Below are 22,975 nucleotides of genomic sequence, written 5' to 3' on the forward strand. Positions count from 1 at the left end.
ATTTTACTCAATTTTCATCTTATGTACAATAGATTTCAAAATATTTATTTATTAATAATATAGGCAATAGACATCAAATCTATATATTGTACAATAATGAAGTCTCAGAGAAGATACAATTCTTCTCAGAACAAACTAGTTAAAGTCTCTAACAGATCAATCGAAACTTTTATATTTTACTTCTAGTTAAAGGACCTCATTCTTTAAGCGGGTTTTTCAATAAGACATGATTAGGCTTCCAGTTTATCATTTCTTTCTTCCATTTTATCCCGGAAAACGTACCTTGAGAGGACTTTTCTTTAGGAAACAATCTTGTATTTTCAATCTGAAAATGAGATACGCACTCGCAAAAACTGATTCGCGAATCTGAAAAGAACATTTACTTGCGGAACGATTGAAGGCAAAGAATCTATCACAAGTGCAACCATAAGTGCGCATTTATTGGTTTCTTCCTTTGAATCCAGAAACGTCCACTTTGTACAGAATTAGCTGGCGAATTCTAGAATGAGTTTTAAAGAACTTTACTTCAACTTGATCATTAAATAATTTCTAATTAAAAGAATTTATCACGTGTGTCGAATGATGTGAAATATCCTCCATCTGTTAGAAGTTTCCGTAGTGGCTTTTGGGATTTTGCTTGTGGGTAACCCTCTGGGGTGGGTTACTGAAGTTCTGTATCGCTTCGACGTCCGTTGTGTGTGGATAAATAACGCTCTGGGTGGGGGAGGAAGAGCATCAATCTTTCAAAATAGCACTTTTTGGAAAACTGTAAGTAATTGTCCTACTTCCCAATCTATCCAGTTGCGACATTCTACCGTAGGAACATATGACGGTCAATTTACAATTCGAATTTCTTGTTTCAAACAATGCCATAAATGGCACCACATCGTCGTACAACATTGCACACAAGTTGTCGCACTCTTGGGTCCCAAACAGTTGTTATGAGTGAGGTAACAGACGGAAAAACGGCGGGAAGAACCGACTTAAACTGCAACGTAGGCAAAGCAAGAAGCAGCTCTAGAATGTTTATAACAAGCTGCGCCCACGCATTCAAGTGCACAATTTCATCCTCTCGTCTGCGCAGCATTTGTTGTTGCTGTTGCTTATTCAAATGAATCGATTCTCTACTGTCCTGTTCAGAAAACCTGCCATCGTCATCTTTTCGCAATCGTGGAAACCTAAAAGGAGAATACTCTTTTCCTGAGATCTCCATTTGCTTGCCGATTCTCATTATGTCAAGACTTTCCTGAGACGACGTATCGTGCGGATGTACATGTCCTTTGAATGGACTCGATATAGGCGTAGAAAAGGAGGTTGAAAGTGAGTCGAATCCGGAATCTTGCTCAACTATATCCGATGCATGAAGTTTAATGTAAGTGCTGCTCAGTTGATTGCAAGCTTCATGAAGACGATGAACAATCCAGTCTATATTTCTGCCACCTTTTAACAAATCTTTGTGTTTATCTAAAGGCGGTAGCCCGGTGTCTTCTTTCCCGGTTTTACGAGTATCCGGTGCTGAATCCATAGCAGACTTTTCTCCGGTCAGTATTCGTTTTATGTGCGATATCGAGAAACTCTCACCATCGTGTCGTGAAATTTGAAACAATGTATTCAGATAATATGCATATGATGTAATTGACTGTCGCAACAAATTAGCTGGCGCCGGGAGCTTCCCTAGTTTCTGAAAAAGCGCTTTCAATCCGGGTCTTGTGTTAAAATCATGTGCAACCCGGTTTGTTTCAAGTAGGCAATCAAATAGGATTGAGAGATTCGCAGGTGAAAGGTAACACAGCAGGCCCGGCAGCGGACTTTCACTTGAATCATCCGGGTTTCTTTTCACCAAACCGGAATCAGTAATGGATGCCAGGACTGTGTTGGTAAACAAACTGCTGGAATCCGAATTCTCAAGTAAAATGGATCCTAATGTGTGAACCAGGATTTGATTTGCCAACAGACCAATCATAATCGATTTGAATGGGATCCTAAAAATGCATTTATGTGTAATAAGCGTGATAATCGTGTAATATTTACCTTTTGAATGCTTAAAAGACAGATGGATTTCATAACTGTATCTAGCAAGCTACAACCTCGGACACAATTGTTTAGATCAAATGCCCCCATAAATTCGAATCCCCCTTTTCCCCGAAGCAATGCTGGATTTGTAGTGTTATCATTTTGCTTCAAAATCATGCAATAAACATTCTATCGGGGGAGGGGGAAATTAGAGAGAAACAAAAAAAAGAGAAAACATCAACTTTTAGAGAATTGATTATTGGGACCGGGCAATTCAGAATTTGACATAAAGAAGGGTGAGACAACGCGATACTGTAATGGCTAGCTTTGAAGAAGAACTTGGCATAGACAGCATAATACTTGGCATAATACTCGGCATTCTAGATACATTCAAACATGTTTTTCTCAAGGACTCTTTCTTTCTAGAAACTTGCATAAATACCAGACTCAGAATATTACTCCCATGTGCTTCAATTTCTTTTGGGTGTCCGGATCAACACCGAGACCCCTTCAGCAATGCCAGCGCAAACATCCTTATTGGAGAGCTAAATAAGCTTAGATGGAAGAAAACAAACCTTGTTTTTGCTGTTTCCGGCTTGTCCTTTGCTTCATTTAGGCTGAGTACGAAAATAAAGGACCTGCAGTCGTCATCTTCAGTGCTGTTCTCTGAGAAATTCTTGGGTGTTGCCATTCCAATCTGTGACTCCAGCAAGAAAACCTGAAAGTAAAAGCAAAGGTTAGTCCCGTATTCGAATATCGAGCGTTGGGGAATGCACTATTAGGGGCACATCGTCCAAAGCCACGGCATTGTGTGGTAGGGTGCCAAGTTCCCTTCGCCTCATTTTACCTCCCTATTATGTTTCAACCAGGTACTTATGTTTCAGCTGGGTGAACTGAGGGCCTTCCGTGAAAGCAAATAAAACAAAAGAAATAGAGAGGCGAAAAGATTTTAAAAAGAATTCTACTGACTTCAAGATGACAATCATCGATGCCACTATTGCAAAGACTCATCGGGTTTCATTTTGCACTGATATTGTGCCTAAATTTCTGAAAGTTTTATACACTTTGTCAAACGCGAAGCTTTGTAACAGAGTGGCTCATATCTTAGGGCTATGGTTTTCGAGTTGTTATTGTTGAAAAATCCCTTTCACTGCATGCCCGTGTCATTGAACAAACAGCAAAGCATCGGACAGATTTCAGCTTTTCCATTAATTATTCAGTGTTTCTTATTACGGCGAAGGTAGATTGAATAACTTAAAGAACTTAAAAGTCCTTAGATAAAGTAGGAAAGGATTTAACTTTGCAAAACTTTAACGGTACATCTGCGTTTCCGAATGTTTTCAATAAAATGGTAAGGAGATGTTGACAATATGAAGGTAATTTGAGGCTTTCATGTCAACTACTTGTTTCCAAACATCAAGGCTAACAGTCATTAAAGTGGGCTGTCTACTTGAAAACCTTCAAAAACATATGAAAAACATCAAGAATCAGTGCTTAAAAGCTAGATATTCATGCAGCTTGACAAGAAGCATGTACAAAACATTCTTTGAACGCACCTGCTCAGCAATCTGTAAAAACCTGGCAGCTTCATGCGGAGGAGAATCTTTGCGCGCAACTACCTTCACATGCATTCCATTATCTCCATTTACACTTAGACTCCCGGGCTGAAAACAAACTATGAGCTCCTTCAGATTCGCCAGTGTTGCATTAAATATTTGCTCAATTCCTTTGCATACGTTATGCCAAAGCTCTTCGGAGAATTGCGGACCAGCAGATAACAGCAGATGCCTGTAGAAAGCAAGAACCAGTCTGATCTAGCAGTTATGTTAGTGAAGCTATTGCTGTCAGCAATGAGTGCTAAAATGTTGGCGCAATAGCAGGAAAATAAAATATATGCAACCATGAATAGAAAAAAAGGGTTGAATTCTCTACAGTCATAGTGTTTGCCATGGCTCAAAGTCTCAACTTTCTCTTTCCGTTTTAAATGTTTTAAAAACAGTTTCAGTCGCATCAGAGACATCCATTACCAGTCCCTATTCTATAATCAAATATATCCTTAATTGGTCTGACAAATGTGCAAAAAGCCACATCAAATTCAGTCACTTATAGCTTTGAGTGATAGCAAGTAGCAAACTCCAAGCTAAGGAAGAAAACTGTTCTCGGCAAAAAAATTTTAAAACGATAAGTTTTGCTACTCTACTTATAATGGAACATATTTTAGTTATCTGTTAGCTTGCCAGTAAGCTGGCAAAAAGATAAACATCTTACTATATTCTATCAGCAGCACTAAAAAGGCTTGCTGTTTCTACACTAATTCTCAACTACTGAAATGGGCCTTGTTAAACTTTATCATAAAACTGCAGCTTGTTTTTCGATTATCTTTCACAGATAACATACCTTAAACATGAGCACCCTAGTCTTGCAATGGCTTCAAAAGGCTGTCCTACACACTCGATGAACAGGTCAAGAAGGAGTTTTACCATGGTAGGAACACATTCGCTTGCACCTGTGTGAGGTGAATAAAGACGCAATATAGAAAGGATGTCAGCAGAGTTGCAAAGTGCAGATGTGTTTAATAATGCTTATGATAATTCATATCCTAACATTCTTTACATGTAAGAGTCCAGTTAATATCTGCAACAATTAAAGTCTCTCTCACATGGAAACTTGAACCAAGGTTTTCAACATTTGAATATATCCATAATTATTTATTCATATGAGCTATTATTTCATAACACTTTTTTGTACATTGATGATAAGAAATTAAACTAAATAGGACAAAAATTCATAATTTCTAGTTACTTTAGCAAATTTTGGTGAATGTTGATATAGCTAGTTCCGCTCAAGTCGGTACATTTAGCAGCATTCCCTGCGGGTTCTAGTTAAGAAATACCATGCTATTCCCGCATGTTATGCCGTTCAGTTTTAGAAAAAACTGTATTAAAGATCCAGATGATTGTAAAAAGCTACAATGCGATGGATTTAGACTCAAACAAAAACCAAACAAAAATGCCTTTTACGAGATCAATGCTGCTAGAAAAAATGGCATTCGTACTTTTTAAATAATTTTTTGCAGCACATGAAGAAAACAGCAACAGCACATAGTGACATTTTGTTGGACGTGCAATGGCTTTAGGATTTAATTAGCTAATAAAGCGTACCTTCCACGCTGAGGAAATGTCTCATTTCTTCAACAACCAATTGGGTAGCCTGGCCACATGCATGTTTGAAGTTGTTGAATGTGCTCTCAAAATGATGACGGTGTTTGGCGCTTTTTTGAACCCAAGACTGTAGCATTGGCAAAAGTAAGTGGGTAATTGCGAACATCGAAAAATGCGGACCAGGAACAGTGGAAATTGAACGTAGTATCTCGAATAGGAGATCAATCGTCTGGGCTTGAAATCGCCTTGGACATGTCCCAACAGCACTTGTCAAGCCTTCGAGAAGTAAGAACCAGACTCGCAGTATCCCTGTGTCATCAATAGCAGTGATTGATTTGGCGGTGGAGGAGAACCCTTTGAGTTCTGAGTCAGAGCCTACTGAAGAAGAACCGTTATAACAGTGACTATTTATGTTATTAATTAACATTATCATGCCTTCATAGCTAGTAGCCAACAACACTTAATGACGTTATAAGATAGTTTGACTATAGTTTTTCCATCTTACAGAAATACCTCAATAGCGACATGACAACATCAGACTGTGTACCTATACCTTATAAGAAGAGTCACCAACTCTTTCATTCCAAGCTTAGTAATCACAGAACCCGGGTTATTTAGAAACCAAGGTACTGCTCGATAGAAAATGTTTTTTGGTGTCTTAAATATTAAATAGAATAAAAGTAGTAAGATCTTTATACAGATGGCAAAAACCTTTTTTTTTCATCAACGATATAGTTTTTTGGTATACAGATGTCGGTGACCCTGTTCAGAGAATCATACACGGTATATTCTGTTTTTTTCATAGTTGGATTGTCATATAAGAAAGTATCTCAGCGATCAACGATTGCAAGATTTGCTAAACGCAACAAGGCCAATACAATTGAAAATAAACGAACACATGAAGCATGTTATCAATAAGATTTTGCTATAGAACATCTCGCTTACCAGAGCTGCCAGAGGCATTTGACCAGTTATCATCCCATACTTTGTCGTGTGCTTGGCTCAAATCAACCAACACAATAGAGTATGATCCATGGAAAATTGCACTGGATGGTTGTAAATAGACAGATGCCAATCGCTTAGAAATATTTGACAAGGCAGTCAGTGCTGGAATACAAAGGTCATAAGTTGGAATGTCACTAACAATGCTGTCGATGTCACTTTTGCTGTCATCAGTTGTCTCCAAATGGCTGCTGTCACTACCACGAAGGAATTTCAACAGGCACAGGATACAGTCGATGGCAGCTGCAGCAAACACTGCAGTGCTTTTTATGTTGATGAAGTTGTCAATGATATTGAAGAGAAGAGCCTGTCTTTGGTTCGTATCATCAAAACCATCGCTTAATCTCCTGCTGTGAATCTGTGTGTTCCGCAGAGCTCCAAAAAGTGAACACCAGCCTGACTTTATTGATCCACTAAAGCCTTCTACGAGCTCGTAAATTGTGTATAAAACCTGCGAAGAGTTAAAATCGGTAAACAAACAGGGAAAATAATTTCTTGACAACCAAGATCCTAAATACTCTCCTGTTTAACAAGCCAAATGAAAACTGTGCCTGAAGGAAAAATATTTTGGCCGGAGAGTCATATTTCGAAAAATTGAATGACTCGGCCGTTCTTCCATTTCCCAAGCTGAGATTTTTGGTCCCCTGCCAACCTTTTTTAGTCTCCAGACAATTTGTTTCTGTCCCATGCCATCTTATCTCTCCCGTTAAACAATTCTAGCGGGACTTGGTAAAAAAGGATGTTTAAATCGTGTAAAGAGCATTAAGTACTGATCCTTATTAACACCTGTAACAAGTTTTCATGCACGAAAGTGGTTTAAATTGTATTATAGCTCATGTGACACTTCATAATAAGTAATGACGCTCGTGGCCGGGATTACAAATCAATTCCAGCCTCTTTGCATTGCTCCACTTAAAATACTTGAATTGATAACAGGCCTAGTAATATTAGTCCATCAAAATCAGTACCTCTCAAGAATTTTTGACATAAACACAAATTGGATAACTCACTTGGTCCTGAATGTCTTCATCGTAAACTTCAAAGGAAAGGAGACTTTCAAACGGCTTGAACAGAAGATCATGAAACCAGAAATGCGTCGATTCGTTTCTTCGCTTAAGAACTTCACTGAGGATGTCATGTGTTGATGTCAAAGCTACCTTGGAAATATGACGTCCACGATGACAGGCGGCCTAGAAACGAAATTTATTGATGTTTTCAAAGCTGTATAGAAATATGCCAAGAATGTTTAAAGTTCTGCTAAAATGCAGCGCAAGGACAGTTTCAAGCGTGATTTAGCATGTATTCTGGAGTTTTCATCCATCGAAGTTGCAAAACAACGTTTAAGCAATCTGAAAATTCCAACTCTGCAAACAGTTCATATTGAAGAGCTTATTTCTTTCTGGTGTTAAAGTCAGTAAGAAAACACTTTAAGATACTTTCGGTATTGATTTATCTAAATATCGAGACATGATTTCCTAGAATTGAGCTTCCATATTGTAACTAACAGTTTACATAGAGCTATTTTATCCAGTAATTGATTAAGAGAACAAGAAGAGAAAGTCTTTAAATGAGTAAGACAGTTCCCTAACTTGGTGTCTGTGGCATGCGCATGTCATAATTACGCATGCTCACACTCAATTTCTCATGGTGCTTTGCTTTTTTTTCAGTTATAACTGTTGATAAAAATAATCGGGTTTCAATGTCACGCTGCTTTGAAATTCCAAAGCGCCTTGAAAACCTGAACTGAGCTTAAAGGCTCTTGCGCAACCAGCATGCTTAGCGGCAGCTGTGTTGAGAAATTGACTGTTTTTGTATTGTCATGCAGTACGATATTAGGCTGGTTCTTTGAATTCCTCGTTAAAACTTGAGGGTATACTTCTGAATATAGTTTTCGTTTAAAGCTTTTAGCAAAAATCCATCTTCCTTAGCAATTAAGAACGATTGGCCATCTGTAGATGAGCATGTAGATGATCTGTAGAAGGCGAGCAGGTGACAAATTATGTAGATGACCATCTGCAAAAAGATTCTAGGCGAACTTTCACGAGAAGGAAAAATTATCAGTTAGCTCGAAATCATTATGTTTTAAAACAGGAAACGAACCTTACACTTAATGATGCAATGGATAAATAAGACGGTTAAAAATGTCAATTTTCAGCATCGCGCAGGCGGGACAGCTCTTTTGAGCAAGAATCGCATGTAAGGTTTTTCGATGACCAAACACTAAGAATATTCAAGGGCAATCTTGAACGTAAAAGTAAGCGTCCACAGAAAAGTACTGCAGCTGAAGGTAATATCGGTAGTGGATTGGGGCAGTCTCATGAAAGTATAATAGCACCCTAGGGAGGAACTGGTCTTACCATCTACTTAAATCACCACTTTATTGGACATATGACAATAAACGGCAGCAGTATAAAGAAGGTCTACACATTTGAAAATCAATGAAATACGGTTGATAGCCAATCGCCAAGAATATTATATTTGTGAATTAATCTAGCAAATCACTAAACAGAATGGGATCAGATTGCTTTGGCAGAGGTAATTTTTCTGGAGTCTTTGACTGCACTCATCATACCCAGATCGATAACCTCCAAAGCACCCCGATCTATCTACCGTCCCCAGCCAACCTCAAAACTATTCAAATCTAATCTTAATATCCCAGTTTATCCCCCATAGTGGTGCTATATCAATCAATACTAATTGAGAATTACGTCAAAAATGACGCAGTAAATCCCATATGATATTATGTTGTAAGATGTAAACTTTTTTCGAATGTTTATGAAAAGGTACCGTGGAAAGGATTTAAAAGAAAGTGAAATTGACACAGCTTATGTTGCAATACAGTTAAAATACCAATGCTTAAAACAATGGCCCAAGGAACTTCCTGGCAGAGGCGTAGGAAATTCTTCTTAAAAACGTCATTTTGAAGATTACTTCTTGTCAGAAGCTACAGAAAAAGAATTTAAGCAAAATTGACAAAACCTTTCTTACCTCAACCAAGTGTGGAGAAACAAGGTTCCATGCTTTCATTATATGTAGTAAAGTCCTATTTGAGTTTCTTGCACATCTAAGCATGACGTCACAAATATGATAAAGATGGAGAGTGTTCATTGGAATATAACTTTGAAACACCTCGTAGCCATTCTGAGCTTCCTGCGGATTTCTCCGGTCTTTCGATTTATCAAAAAGCTGCTTCTGCGAGGCAGCTATTAAAGCCTTGAGAAACTCCAGCAAGGCGTTTATGCTCAGCGTATTCGACGCAGTTTCGAATAAGTTATCGACGGCCGAAGACAAAGCGTACACAGCCCTTGATGCGTCTTCTGGCGATAGAACACCATTATATGGAGTGGATCCTTTCGAAACCCCATTTGGGTCGACTCCATCAACTGAAACGTTGTCCTCAGATATGTTAGACGATTCTGATACGGGAGAGAAGTCGCTCACAGGGTTAAGAGGCAGTGAAAGTGAGGCGACCGATGACGTTTCACTTGAGTTGAAATGGGCATGTTCGAGATGAGAAATGTAGAGGCAACATCTAGAAGAGAAGATTTTGTTAATTTGATGGCAAACGAGAAAGCTATAAGAAAATAAGAAAGCAAAAATGAATGAGTGGCTTACGAAAGAAAGAAAGAAAGAATTCTGAAACTCTAAAATGAATCAAGCCTCAATGAACAAAAAAGAAATCAAATTTTTCGACACATAAAGCAAAAAAACATCCTGGAGAATCAGTTTAATTATAAATAACTTCTACTGAAAAGCTTGTTCACGCATATCATCTTTGTATGACACTAGAATTCAATAATTGCAAGTCACGAAGAGCCATTAATAAATAATTTAAACTCATGAATATTTCTTGATCATAGAAGTCATATGAAGAAAGATGTCATATTAATTTCCGATGAACTGTTTCCAAATGCGAAACTTCCATTTTAAAGAATTAATGAAATAATAGCCAAATGTCAATATAATATTAAAATGCAGGTTACGGCAGATGATTCGACTGATTGGTGAATCTCACTTTCAGTCATTCAAATTAGAAAATAGCTCAAAACTGTGATGATTCAAATTTTAGATGGGTCGAGCTTTCGATGTCTCGAACGAGCGATGATTTGAACTCATAAAGATTCGCATTTTCTATAATTTGAACTTTCGATGATTCAGTGTTTGGGAAAATAGCTCAATAGTCTTTCATTAAAATCTTAATTACAAATGATAAAATATGCGAGCAAAAAAATACAATCGTAGCTCTTTTTGTTAATATTAAGACCAATTTTGAATTCTCCATACTTTCGAAAATTTGAACAAATTTTGACATGCCTGGAAAATTTCAAAAAATAGACGTTATTTTGGGAGAGAAAATTAATCAAAATCTCTTACCTGAAAACATGTGACCAACACTTAGGGGCATGGGAACCAAGTTCCAGTCCAGCTGCAAGTAGAGCATCCATACTGAGTACGTGCGCAGCGTGCAAGCGCAGCGGCCCAGCTTGGCTCATTGACTTGAGTTTTCGCTCGTTTATTTGATCCCCGCACGATGCTTCAGCAAGCCTTCCCAGAACTGTCTCGCATCTTGCTTGAATACCTGGCAAACGCAATAAACACAGTCAGCTCAAATGTGTATCTTTAACAAAGACCGGTTCAACCTAAAGGTGATGAAACCAGATGCATGTAATTAAACGCCTGTCTAAGCATTTAGTGGTATTCCATAAGGAATTTACGCTTTTAATTTACTGTGGCACAACATAACCAGACATTGTATATATTCGTGTAAATACGGTAGTTGCTTAAATGATTTCGTGGTATGATTCTGCTAATTAGTTTCTTTAGGATCTCACTAGAGAGACGTTCTTCTACCTAACCCGATTTGCGTTTCGGATAGAAAAACTGCTGGATAGAAAAGTAGTTAAGACTCAAATTAGTTTTTTCCAAGAAGAAAAAAACCTGCAAATGAGTTGAACCAGTTAGAAGTAGCATGTGAGTGCGCCATCCGTTGTTAACTACTTATAAGAAGAATACAGAGCAAATGGATATCAAAATAAAGTTTTCACACACTCTTCTAAACACCTTGAGCTTTGCAGAAGATTCCGAATGCTAACTGCCTGTGAACCTCTTATTGAAATATTCAAGTTTTGAAGTAAATCAATGCTTAGAGGAATCTGCTATTTCCAAATTTAAGCCGTTCTGTGTCTTGTTTGTAGATCCATATAGTAGTTGCAGTGTCAATGGTTCATACATCGCTTACTTATCAAAATGGTAGTATTAAAAGTAGCAAATAAAGAAAGAAGTTACTGGTCACCATCGGAAAAAAACAGTTGAGTTTTAAGCTAGATAATGAGAGAGAATGGTTTAGAAAAACTAGTGATCGAAGGGAAAATCTTAGGGAAACAGCAAAGAGGAAGGCAGAGGCTGACTTTCCTTGAGGGCCTGGCGATGGCTGCTGGGTGCAAAGTGTTGGACATGTTGAGATGTGCTGGTTGAGATCGGGCTGGTCCACCAGACTTTCGAGCCAATTTGACTATGAGCCCAACCGAGAAAAAGCCTGCCAAACTATGAGCCCGCCCAACGATTATCAGCCCACTCATAAATGGTACTGTAAGAATTGCATTAAACCCCGTTTACACTACAGAAAAAGGAACAGAACTCTTTGGTTCCGTTCCTGAAAAAGCGACGATAGCCCCTGCGTTTACCCTAGGCATCTTGGTTCCGTGCTGGTTTGGGAACGGCACCGTTCTTCTTTGGTTTCGTTATAATGCACAACTCTTTGTTTCCATTCCCAAATCGTGCTTGTTTTCTCTAGTGTAAACGGTTAGGAACGAAACTTTTTGGTTACGATTGAAAACGGGGCATAATCCAGGGCTGGGACGAGGCTTTCTTAAAATGTCAGAGGTCATTGCCGCGAATTCTAACTCAATTCTAACGGAATCAAAGGATTATTGCGAACATTGGGTTGACTTTGTTCCTAAAATTTTGCCCCAGCATTCTTCTTCCCGTAATTTAGCCAGCTTCCACACAGGAAATGTGGAATAAAAGCTTATTTTTGTGCATGAATTCTTTAAGGTACTTCATCTCAAACTGGGAAAATTTCTATATTTTAATGTTAATTTTTCCATTTCATAAACATGCTTTTAAATTCCAGTTGAGAAATTAAGAGCTCTGCGTGAACAATCCCTAAACAGTACTTTGGTTGGTTTTACTCCATATAAATACCAATCTACGCAATAATATATGACAGCAAAGGCGGAAGAATGTTGCCCTCTTAAACATTAAATATCCCTGTTCATTTCTTGCACTTGCAAGAGATACTAATTTTATGACTGGTTTATTTTCTTGCCGTAATGGAAGACACTCACATATCCTTTAAATAACATTTGTCTGATTAATACAGGCAAATGTTGGTTAAAAAATTATGCAATATCTTGGAAATCGTTAGGGTAAAAACGTAGTGTTCGTTCCTAATCTTCTTTATTTTTTATTTCCGAAATCTTCTTAAAACTCATGAAATCTTCCTGAACGTTCTTAAACGAAAAGCTGTCAACCACTTCTTTTCACTTATTGATGTGGTTAAAGATAGTATGACTTCATTTATACCCCCTTAAAATTAGGGATATAGCTCCAGGGTGTTCGAAGTCAAATGGGCATGAAAACTGAATTATTGATAGACTTCTGCATAAATGAGAGCGCTCTTCAGATTGCTGGCAGAACAAAATTACAGACAGCAAGCCGACGGATACAGAGAAACATAATACAAAAGCAAGTTGGCCAAATATTTAGTAAATAAAGTACCTTTTAAAGGAGAATATTATCAACTAAATGATTGCTTGGTATATCAGAGATCACTGCATAGTAAATTGCAATTCAAAATTTTGTCAGACCGCAGGTGAGCAAGAAAGATATTAGATCGGTAGGAAGGTGCGAAAAATATGTGCTAGTGGCTGAAAATGTAAGGTTGTTAACATCACGAGGAGCAGAGTAATGAGATTCTATAGCCATTTCATTCTTCAAGTTGGCTGGTTTATTTCATACAATTATCTACTCCTGGTGATGTAGACCGGACGAGGCAGCTGGAAATATCAAACAAGTGAGAGCGTGATATCCATCTCAGAGGTTATGGGGTCGAATGACGCGAACGGAAACCTGTGTGCCTGGGACCACGTTCAAAGCACCGCACCAATCAAATTAAATTCAATAATTTTACTTTCTTTAGATTTCGGGCCTCTGCTTTTGACTATCATTGGAAACTTAGTGTTCATAATAACGTTAATACGAACAAGAAGCCTGCACGTTCCAGCAAATGTCTTCCTTGGAGCCTTGTGCATCAGCGATTTGTTGGTAGGGGTAATAGTTCAGCCTATATTTGTCTTTTACAACGGTCTATTGATTACAACGATGGATTCGGTTACTACGCGGCAACTGACAAGGTACACCATCGCCATTGGAACAGGGTTTTCTTTCGTCTTCGCCTCTTTCGTCACAGCGGATCGATATTTCGCAATCTGCCATCCATTCGCTTATCGCAAATGGGTCTCCTGCAAAAGTTACATCTACGCCGCAATTGTTGCTAGCATCAGTTACGCATTGGTCGTTGCGGTGTGCCTGTCAACCCAGCACTACTTCCTAGAAATGCTAGTAATGATCTACGGCTTTTGCACATTGGTTGCCACGGCTGCGGCCTATACAAGAATTTACTCCGTTATTATAAGCAAAAGACGCACCCAACCCAACATCGGCACGCTAAGCAATGAAGAGAGAACTAGGATACGAAACCAAGCAAAGGAGAAAGACAAAACACTAGTGATCGGTATCATTCTCCTCTTGCTTTATCTCTGTTACATACCTATGTTTACGACGGCCACAATGGCAATTATCAGGCGAAACGAATTCTGCGCACACCGCGAAAAAACAACGATAATTTCACTAGATGTGATTTTCTTGGTCCTTACAAACAGCTGTCTGAATCCACTTGTTTACTTTGTCAGATGCAGTGAAATGCGTAAATCTGCAATAAATATCTTACGGAAACGAAGAATAAATCCATTACCAGGGTAATAAGGGACGCATTGAGAAACACTGAAGCGGCGAGCAACCCGGCCTTCACACCAATGGAGTAAAAGTAATGCTGCTGATGTTGCGCGTTGAAGTCATCAGATCCTGGTTATTTCGGGGATGGGGATAACAGAGCATGGTAATTATCATAATAATAGTTATCTTTTACTGTATATCGAAATAACCATCATGAGATAGCATAGGTTTCTTCAATAGCTTATTTTCTTACAGAATAGAAATGTCACAAGACAAGATCCTTGAGTAACACTGCTTAGCAGTGTGACAGACATCAGATAAGCAACAGTGACTTACCAAGTGTACAGCATAATCGTGCTGCTCTGCGGAACCCGTCTAGGCTGAGGCAAATCATATCTCGCTCTTTGAAAATGTTTTCCTTGATGCCCTCATTTCCTAACATTAGCGCCATACCAATACTGCCGTTCCCTGCTACATCAGAAAGAATTTGCATCACAATAAATCTGACGTAAAAGGATGATGAAAAAAGAAAAAATTACTGAATTTTAAGTTAAAAATATTTATAAAGTGATATTTCAAAAGTCCATTTTAAAAAGTCATCATTTATACCAACGGGCGGTAAGCATCAACGGGCGGTAAGCATCAACGGGCGGTGAACATCAACGGGCGGTAAATATTTAACAAATGATAAAACGCGTGTTTGAAAGATCCAAATAAATTCAATATCTATGCTTTTTGGCTTATTTCCTGAGAAAAGAGCAGATTGCCAATTTTTTGACGGTTAAAAACATCGTTTTTAGTGAACTGATCATCCGCTTACATTCAAATCATTCCTTTTGCGGCAGATGTGCAATGCTCATTCATCACGTCGAATAACAATTGCCACAAAATTTATGAAGGGTCCGAGAAAAAGAGCGGGCATGACATAGATTAGAAGAAACCGTTTCACTTCTAGTCATACATAATAATAAAATATCTCACCGATGATTTTAGTTGAAGTATCCAGAGGTAGGCCAAGAATTTCTAGAACTGGGTCCCATGTAGCTAGCAGCAGTTTTCGTGCGAATTTGATTCCCTCTCTGACAGCCGGTGATTGACAATCGGAGCTGACTTGATTCGAAGATAATTTTGTCTCTTTTTCGGTATCACTAACTCTTCCAGGAGGGTTAGAAGAGCTGGAATAAAAGCTCTCTGACAAAATGCAAATCAGAGCTCTATTTGTCTCTGAAGACTCCTGGTTAAACCCAGCTTTGGACAGGATGTCATACGTTGTAACCAGGCGATAAACTTCGGATAACCAAACTTTTGATAGACGAACTTCGATGCTGTTGTTCAAAATGCTGGAGACAAATGCTTCCTAAAAAGAGATTTTGCTTAACTCAGACACCTTAAAAAATCAATGAATAGTCTATTAAGATTCATTAGTCCTTCACCTCAAAGGAAAATTTATATTAAAAGTTATAATGTATAAAAATAAATTCGTATTGACATAATTCAGCAAGTTCCTACTGATAAAAAATTGCAAAAAAGAATATACATTATTTTCTCTTATTCAGATTTCTTGATTACAAGGACATCGGAAAACGAGAGCATCTGTAAAATGAATATTATTGTCAGTTTTATGGCACAGCAAAGCTAAAAATCTAAAATTTATCATCATAGATCTAATTGGGAGGCCTTAAGTAAACAGCACGGGCGAGATGAATTTAGTTCTTCCTGGATAATAAACAAAAGTAGCATTCGCTGTCAATTTGCCGTACCCCTCTCAACTTAGAATCTTTCAGCATCCGCTCTTGGGACAAGTAGAGTAACAGATTGATGACGTCACAAACATTCAGTTGTAAAAATCAACAAATCTAAAAATGATTTTTATACTTAGCTACTCTATAGGCAAAACGTCAAAGCCTTTGTTGAAGGTTGGAAGAATCTGATTGGTTCAACAAAACCTACAAATTACTAAACAACCAATCAAACAGTGAGACCTAACCGCAAGATTTTGTGTTCGGAAAGATTTTTAGCGAAACAGTAGAAAATTATTCATATTTTTATCATTTTGGAAAAAATAGAAATTTTACAAAATCAATGTCTAGGGAAATAACTTCTAGGGAAATAATTTTATCAAAGCCGCCGTAATACCGTTCAGTCAATACAGAAAGTGGTGCTTGCTTCCATAAGCCCCAAACTTTATCAGTTCGTATCTGTTTACTATATGATTAAGGATCTGTTTGTCTGATTAGCTTCTCTTAAAAAGTTTCAGGTGCACGCGCAAGGTGATTATCGAGATAAAAAGACAAAATTACCTGGCTTATGACAGGGTCGACACTCTTTTTCTTGTAATAACCGATTTTATTCAGCCTGTAATTCAATGAGAGAGTCTCAAGCACAGTAAGGTAGACTCCATCAGCATTTAATAACGGGTCACCATATTCCCGTTCATCTTCCTCTTCAAAATGTCGCATCAATGTGCCAAAATTAGGGACATTCTTCCTCTTCAATGCCATACAGCAAACAGCTTCACAAACATCCGATGCAAACTGCTGAAGTGCCTCGTCCACTGCCTGTGGCTCAGTCAAAGACAAAACCGACGGCAAAATCCCCAACAAACAGCGTGCAAAATTCCGGGCTCCCTCCTTTTCATCTTCTTCAATCGTCTTCTTCTCGGCCTCTTCAACTTTGCCGTTTCCCAATTTGCCGCCTTTGCTAGTAGCTTTTGTGCCCTGTTTAGACAATTTACTGAGGGGTATGCCATTAATTGTGGTCTCTTTGCTCGGTGACTTTGGCGTTTCCAATTTTGCAGCCTTTTTCATATCAGTTTCTGATTGCTTTGCTTCAGGCTCCCCCTTTGAAACGTCGTCAGTGTTCAAATGTTGTGGTCTATCACTTTCGTTAAGGGATCTAGACCTCCTGAGAATAGGGCGTAGTGTTCTGAAGTTAGGATCTTTATCTGAGGCATCCTTCCTCTCTGGTCTGTTAATCGGAGATTGGAAGAATTTGCCACCACCACGGGTAACATCGATTGATAATCGTGGAAAACCTAGACTCGTTCTTGGCCGCTTCATCCCACTCCGTCCAGTTTTCATACGACTGCGAACAGCATCATCAAAAAACTCATAATCGACATCAATTTTAGGCCCTTTGTTTCTCGTGTAACGAGCAAATATATCGCCTAACGATTTGGTCCTTCTTAAAGGATAATTGGGGACTGACATAGGATGGCGAGTTTTTCTTGGCCGTATATCAATGGCTGAGGAGGACCGATGAAGCTTGCTCTCCGCAGCGCCATGAAAAAGATCCTTGACATGCGATTGTCGCCTTGACAGTGTGCGGTTTGAAATGCCTCCTTTTGGAGCCCTAAGTCCTGTGTCAGTACGAGGTTTGATGTCAGCATATGCACCAGAACGTGTAGAGCGTGGTATACCAGTTTTTCGAGAGCCTGAAAAATGGCCGGCAAATTTACAAAATAAACTTAAACATTTTTAAAAATGGTGCAGTAAAATAATTTTTTACCTTAAAAAGTAAAAAAATTAAAAAATTATAAACTCCTTCATACCAATAGGTCTTTTTTCCAACCCTTTCTTTTTGAAAAATGTCATATAATCACACTGAATTGCGATTTTAAATAAATGTTTAGTATGAAAAACTTAACAAATTAGCTTTGTAAATCCGCATAAGAGGCCAGGTTTAAATGAGAGTTGGTAAATATGGCCACGGAAACTTCTTGAAACTTCATCAGAAGCACTCACCATGACGCTGTCTGCTTTTGGACATCCTTGAGCGAAGTTCGTGAAGTTGTTCTCGATTCTCTATTATCCGTTCTTCGTTTTCAGGAGCCCATCTCACTGTTTTGGGTCCATTATACACATGTTCTTCTTCGCTATCTGAAAATAAACAAGATTATCAGATAATCATTATCTCAATCACTAAAAAGGCTGTTAAACAGAGAATTACTGCGATAAAACGTTGTTCTCTATATATTTTGAGATTCAACAAAAGTGATGATCCGACATTAATTATACTTATACTTCAACAAGACATACTCAACAATACTTCAACATGTCCTCCATACCTGGCTAAATTACTTTTGTGCTGGCATCTTTCTGAATTTTTCATTTATTTTTTCCTTTTTCCCCTTTTCCTTTAATTTGCAGTTCTTTATTTAACAAAAGTTGATAATTTACGACAACCTGTTTGGCTACTTCCCAAACTTAACACTGACTTCAGCTTTCAAAATCAAATTTACCCATCCCCTCTCCCCCATGTTTGTTTACTATAAAACAGATAAGGGAATTAGGAAGTACCTTTTCTTGTCCTTTTTTATGACATTTGTCTAAATTACCAACTTTGTTCTTGAGAAAGGGGGGAAGTAGTATTTTTTTCAGAAAAGGAATAAAAGATATAAAATGCAACGCAAAATGCTGGGTGCTCAAAGTACTTTTTGCAATGATGGTATGTATGTGTGATGCAGGCATCAGTCATCAGAAATTGAAAAATGTCCACATGTTGCTTTACATCAGAAGTGGAACTATTCTACTGACAATTTCACTTTCCTAGCCCAAATTCATTATCTAACGTAAACTAAACTAACGTAATTGATAATAAAGTTCGGATACATTCTTACCAGAAGTGTCTTTTTCGTCTTCCAGTTGCCATCTGATGTGTTTCGGCTTCATTTTCCGGTGTCCCTCCTCATCTTCTTCTTCTTCGTCAGTATCTTCCAGGTTTCCACTGATCAAAGCTGGTTGTCTCGCCGAAGCAGCATTATCATCTGTCATAAATCATCATAAATCATGATCAGACAAACTGGCTTGCCTTGCACAGATTCACAGATTGGATACCACATTTCTTGTCAAGACAAGTTTCAAAGCAATTTATCATATCTACGGAATCTAAACTCTAAATAAAAGTTTTATTTCATTTGGTTTTGTTTACATTTTATTCTCACAAAAGCACATATCATAAACTTTGGACTAGCGTTTATCATTAAGGCTTTCCTCTTGTTCATTCAATACCTTTCGAATTTTCATAGAGCCAATTTCTTTCAATTCAGATTTTAAACTAAGAGTCCACTTTTTGAAAAAACGACACTATATTTACAAAAGGCCAGAACAATAAGCAGTTTGCAAAAATATTTGGGTTTATGCAACAACTTCTTATAGAAAAGTGTCAGGTTAACACAGATCCATATACAACTGTATCATTATCACTGGTTTGGTTTAATACAAATTTGTAACCAGGATCAAAGAACAATCAAAACTTTACCTACAATGCAAGCTCAAGTCTGGGATAAACGGGTTGGTGGAAAAATTTCCCAAATTCTCAATAAACAGAGGGTCTGGAAAAATGGGCTGATGGAAAATTTCCAAAATAATAATAAATAGGGTGCATGGTTAAAAGTCTCTTTAAATCGTTAACAGAAGAAAAAGAAATGAGACTCTGGTTATTTAGAATAGAAAAAACCTTTACATTTCATAGTAGTATATAAAAAATTCAATTTTTTATCATGTTTCCCCCCCCCCCCTTTCCTTGCTGCTTGGCGCTATGACGAGCTTTGCTTTATACACATTACAGATACTTAATACACGAAGCTTTAAAATAATAAACGGATGTCTTGGGGGGTTTTTCTTCAGGGAGGGGGGATACGTTAATTCAAGCTCGAGAATGAGTGTAGCTTTTTGTAATGAGGATATGGTGCACACCTTGACTATTGTTGTACATCTCCATCCAATTATCAGGTTCGGTCATCCTCTCCATGGCTTCAATGTGATCAGCTGAAAGACCAGCTCCGCGACTCAGCTCTTCTAGCGTGCCAAGCAAAGCAACGGTGCACGCAACACTGGCACTACAAACTGAGCCTTCACTGCAGTGCGATGCCTCTTGGATGCCATCCATGATTCTACAGAAATAAACATATTTCAAAGCATGCTTAAATTTCGTTGGCTATTGTCAACAAAAAGCTATAAATATTTAAACATGAAATCCATTTCAATCATGGATGAGGTAGTTTGAATAAATCTGCTTATTATCAAAAAAGCTGAAAAAAATTTCAGAAGATAGAAAAGACTTATTATTCAAAATCAAAAAAACCACATATTCTACTTGCAGATCTCTATTTTTCTAAAACTCGATGAGCTGTAGAACATCATTTATTTGTTTCAAAAAGAGAAGCTTTAGAAATATAACATAATATAACATGAGAAAAATCTAAACGACATAAAACTTATGACGCATTTTACATCAACTGCAAGAAAAATTGATAGTCTAAAAAGCCATTACAGCGTGTCTTCAAAAATCTGCCCAGATTGGCAATGCTGAAAAAAATAACTTAGGAAAACGCAAAATTAAGGAGATTTGCAGCATCAAATATTGTAATACTCACAGTCTAAACAGATCAAGGTCTGATTTTTTCTGCTCAGTAGGAGACTCAGGACTGCCTGGTTCGCGGTCATTCTGCGTTGGTCCTGCGAGATCAAGTACTCTCTGCGGATTGCAAAGCAGCTGAAAAAACGGTAGTGAAATTGAAGATTCAAAGATCGATAGTGTATGTACACTGAATGACGTCACTCAAAGACAAAGAGCTATACTAGGCATAATAAACCAAACTCAGAAAGCAAATAATATGGTTGAATAAAAACAATCTTTTGGTGGTACAAAACTTGTAAATGACTTTGAAAAAAGCAAACATTTAGTAAACTAAAGCTTTCTAACTTTAAGCTGTCGCCATTATAGTTTTTTGCACAATCTGGGTTTTGTAGCAAATGCTGCCCGATAGCAGAATCGCAGGTTTTAGTAGAATCGCAGGTTGAATAAAAAGTGAAAGCCTTTCCTTGCCACCTATTTAATTCAGTTAGTCAAACGTATAAATGCCAGCAAGGCAACTTAAATACAGAACTAAGTAAAATATGACAGAATGTCTTTACAAGGGATATAAAAGAGATGAAGTAATAAGATCAGCTACTCGGCCTCAAGTTGTTACCTCTTTGATGACTCGTAGGGCGTCCATCCGATGTTGCGGTGGTGGATACAAGATAATTCGATGGAACAGTGCTTCTAGAGTAGATCTAAGCGATGCCAATGGACCGATAAGGCGTACAAGCTCACCAGCGATGTTATATACACTTTTAGCTATAGACATTTGGGTAAGATTCTTTCCTGGTCCACGCACCCCTCGACCATCGTCGGTAAATGCAGAGCCCAGTTGTTTACCTTTTTTGCCAACATCTGATAATGGAGAGCCAAGAAGCTGCACCAGAGCTGGGCTTAAGTCTTGCCTGTGTGACAAAGGTATAGTTTGAACAATTATGGGTATGAAAAAATCTTTGCTTCATGGCAAGGCACCAAAACCTTTTTGTATGTACAAGTTAAACACTTGGAAAAAATAATGAAAGGCATATATATTGCTGTATAGAAAATAAGACACTGGCTTTTCTCTGTCTACGAGGTTGGGTAATGGCAGAAGAGGAACAATACAGGTTGGCTAATTTTAGAGTGGAAACAAAATAAATTTTATTCATGTTCGTTATCGATCCTGTAGGGGGGGGGGTTGATTTTCTTAAAAAGTTATAATCTTTCAAACATCAAATGATTTGTGTCGTACCAAATTACGTTGATGAATTCTTTGTCTTGCTGCACAGCTGTCGAAAGCTTACATAACATAACTTGGACTGCCTCGAGATACAGCGGCAATGCGAGGCCAGGTTGCGACCCACTGCGGATAGAGACAAAAGTAGAAAGTTACATATAGGACCGTCAGAATTTGAATTAAAAGTACTGGAGACAACAAATAAAAAGTCTTTGGAATAAAACTTCTTTTCTCTAGAAATCCTATTTGCAGCTTACAGCTTATAAAGAAACATTATGCTGAGTATAGTTCAGAACTTCTAATAATGTTTTTCCATCTTTCTGGCAAAAAAAATACCATAGCAAGAATTTTACACAAATCTAGCTTTAGCACATGTTAAAAGAAACACTCTTATAAATTATTAATTAAAAAAATCTTATTTTTGCAAAAAATATTTTGTAGAAAAAATTGTACCTATTTGCATTTTGAATTCCAGTGCTGAAATGTTTGAGCAGCAGTACAGTATCTTGGCTAAGCACTTTGCTAGCATCGGTCAAAATTAGCTCCTTTTCTAAAAGGAAAGGATAATGACTATGAATTTCTGGAGTAGCTCTTCCAAGGCACTTCAGAAATAGTAAAAAGTTAAATCAGGATTACTCAAAGCGAAACAGTTTTCGTTCTATTTGGAGGTTAACACTCAAAATGATTGAAATTTTCAATATATTGAGAAATTCTGCAAACAGTAATAGCGACTTTTAATAATCAAACAACTTTATACAATACTTTACAATATAAATACAGTATTCTTGCAATATTAAGTGCTATTTTAAAAGGGGAATTCATTTTAAACTTCTGATTGTCAGATTAGACAATCAATTTTACCAGTGCAATATTTTTAATGTCTATTCGTGTATGACAAAAATAAAAAAATGTGTCTAAACTATAAGATATAAAAATATCAAGATGAGAATGAATACTTTTTAATCTTGATTCTGATTCCGGTCCCTTGGGCACCTGAAATACGGAAAAAATACTAATCAGTTTTCATAGTGATTAAGACTTCAAGGCGACAGTTCATTTTTAAAATACTAATTTGCCAATTTCAATTTACTCTAAAACACTATGTTGCCATTTTCTTAGCTGTAACAACTGAAAGCAACAATGTCTACCTTATGGTTCTCTTTGGTATTGGTTTCATTGAATACATGATTAAAATAATTTGAAT

The 22,975-nt window shown here is 37.6% G+C and overlaps 2 protein-coding genes across 4 annotated transcripts in view; one reads left to right on the plus strand and one right to left on the minus strand.

The window, feature by feature from the left end:
• Positions 1-253: 253 nt before the first annotated feature.
• The window catches only part of LOC135685561 (brefeldin A-inhibited guanine nucleotide-exchange protein 3), a 29,401-nt gene continuing 6,679 nt past the window's right edge, over positions 254-22,975 (minus strand). The window contains exons 7-26 of one of the 3 annotated variants that reach the window (XM_089112660.1): positions 22,728-22,764; positions 22,225-22,321; positions 21,787-21,897; positions 21,166-21,460; positions 20,569-20,687; positions 19,889-20,085; positions 18,811-18,957; positions 17,936-18,070; positions 16,493-17,625; positions 15,174-15,549; positions 14,529-14,660; positions 10,551-10,755; positions 9,165-9,708; positions 7,187-7,366; positions 6,120-6,627; positions 5,175-5,552; positions 4,411-4,519; positions 3,570-3,801; positions 2,589-2,731; positions 254-1,982 (exon numbers count right to left, since the gene is read on the minus strand). In XM_089112660.1, coding sequence (XP_088968786.1) covers positions 860-1,982; positions 2,589-2,731; positions 3,570-3,801; positions 4,411-4,519; positions 5,175-5,552; positions 6,120-6,627; positions 7,187-7,366; positions 9,165-9,708; positions 10,551-10,755; positions 14,529-14,660; positions 15,174-15,549; positions 16,493-17,625; positions 17,936-18,070; positions 18,811-18,957; positions 19,889-20,085; positions 20,569-20,687; positions 21,166-21,460; positions 21,787-21,897; positions 22,225-22,321; positions 22,728-22,764 — 6,201 coding nt within the window. In that variant the 3' untranslated portion in view covers positions 254-859. Of the gene's footprint in view, positions 1,983-2,588; positions 2,732-3,569; positions 3,802-4,410; positions 4,520-5,174; positions 5,553-6,119; positions 6,628-7,186; positions 7,367-9,164; positions 9,709-10,550; positions 10,756-14,528; positions 14,664-15,173; positions 15,550-16,492; positions 17,626-17,935; positions 18,071-18,810; positions 18,958-19,888; positions 20,086-20,568; positions 20,688-21,165; positions 21,461-21,786; positions 21,898-22,224; positions 22,322-22,727; positions 22,765-22,975 lie in introns of all 3 variants that reach the window. The other 2 variants (XM_089112659.1, XM_089112658.1) reach the window with 2 other exon arrangements.
• LOC135685178 (melatonin receptor type 1B-B-like) lies at positions 11,051-14,306 on the plus strand. Its single transcript, XM_065201012.2, has one exon. The coding sequence runs from the start codon at positions 13,281-13,283 to the stop codon at positions 14,217-14,219; it is 939 nt and encodes a 312-aa protein (XP_065057084.1). The 5' UTR covers positions 11,051-13,280; the 3' UTR covers positions 14,220-14,306.

Source organism: Rhopilema esculentum, chromosome 15, assembly GCF_057945365.1.
Source record: "Rhopilema esculentum isolate cy_ngs chromosome 15, ASM5794536v1, whole genome shotgun sequence".
Taxonomy (NCBI): Eukaryota; Metazoa; Cnidaria; class Scyphozoa; order Rhizostomeae; family Rhizostomatidae; genus Rhopilema; species Rhopilema esculentum.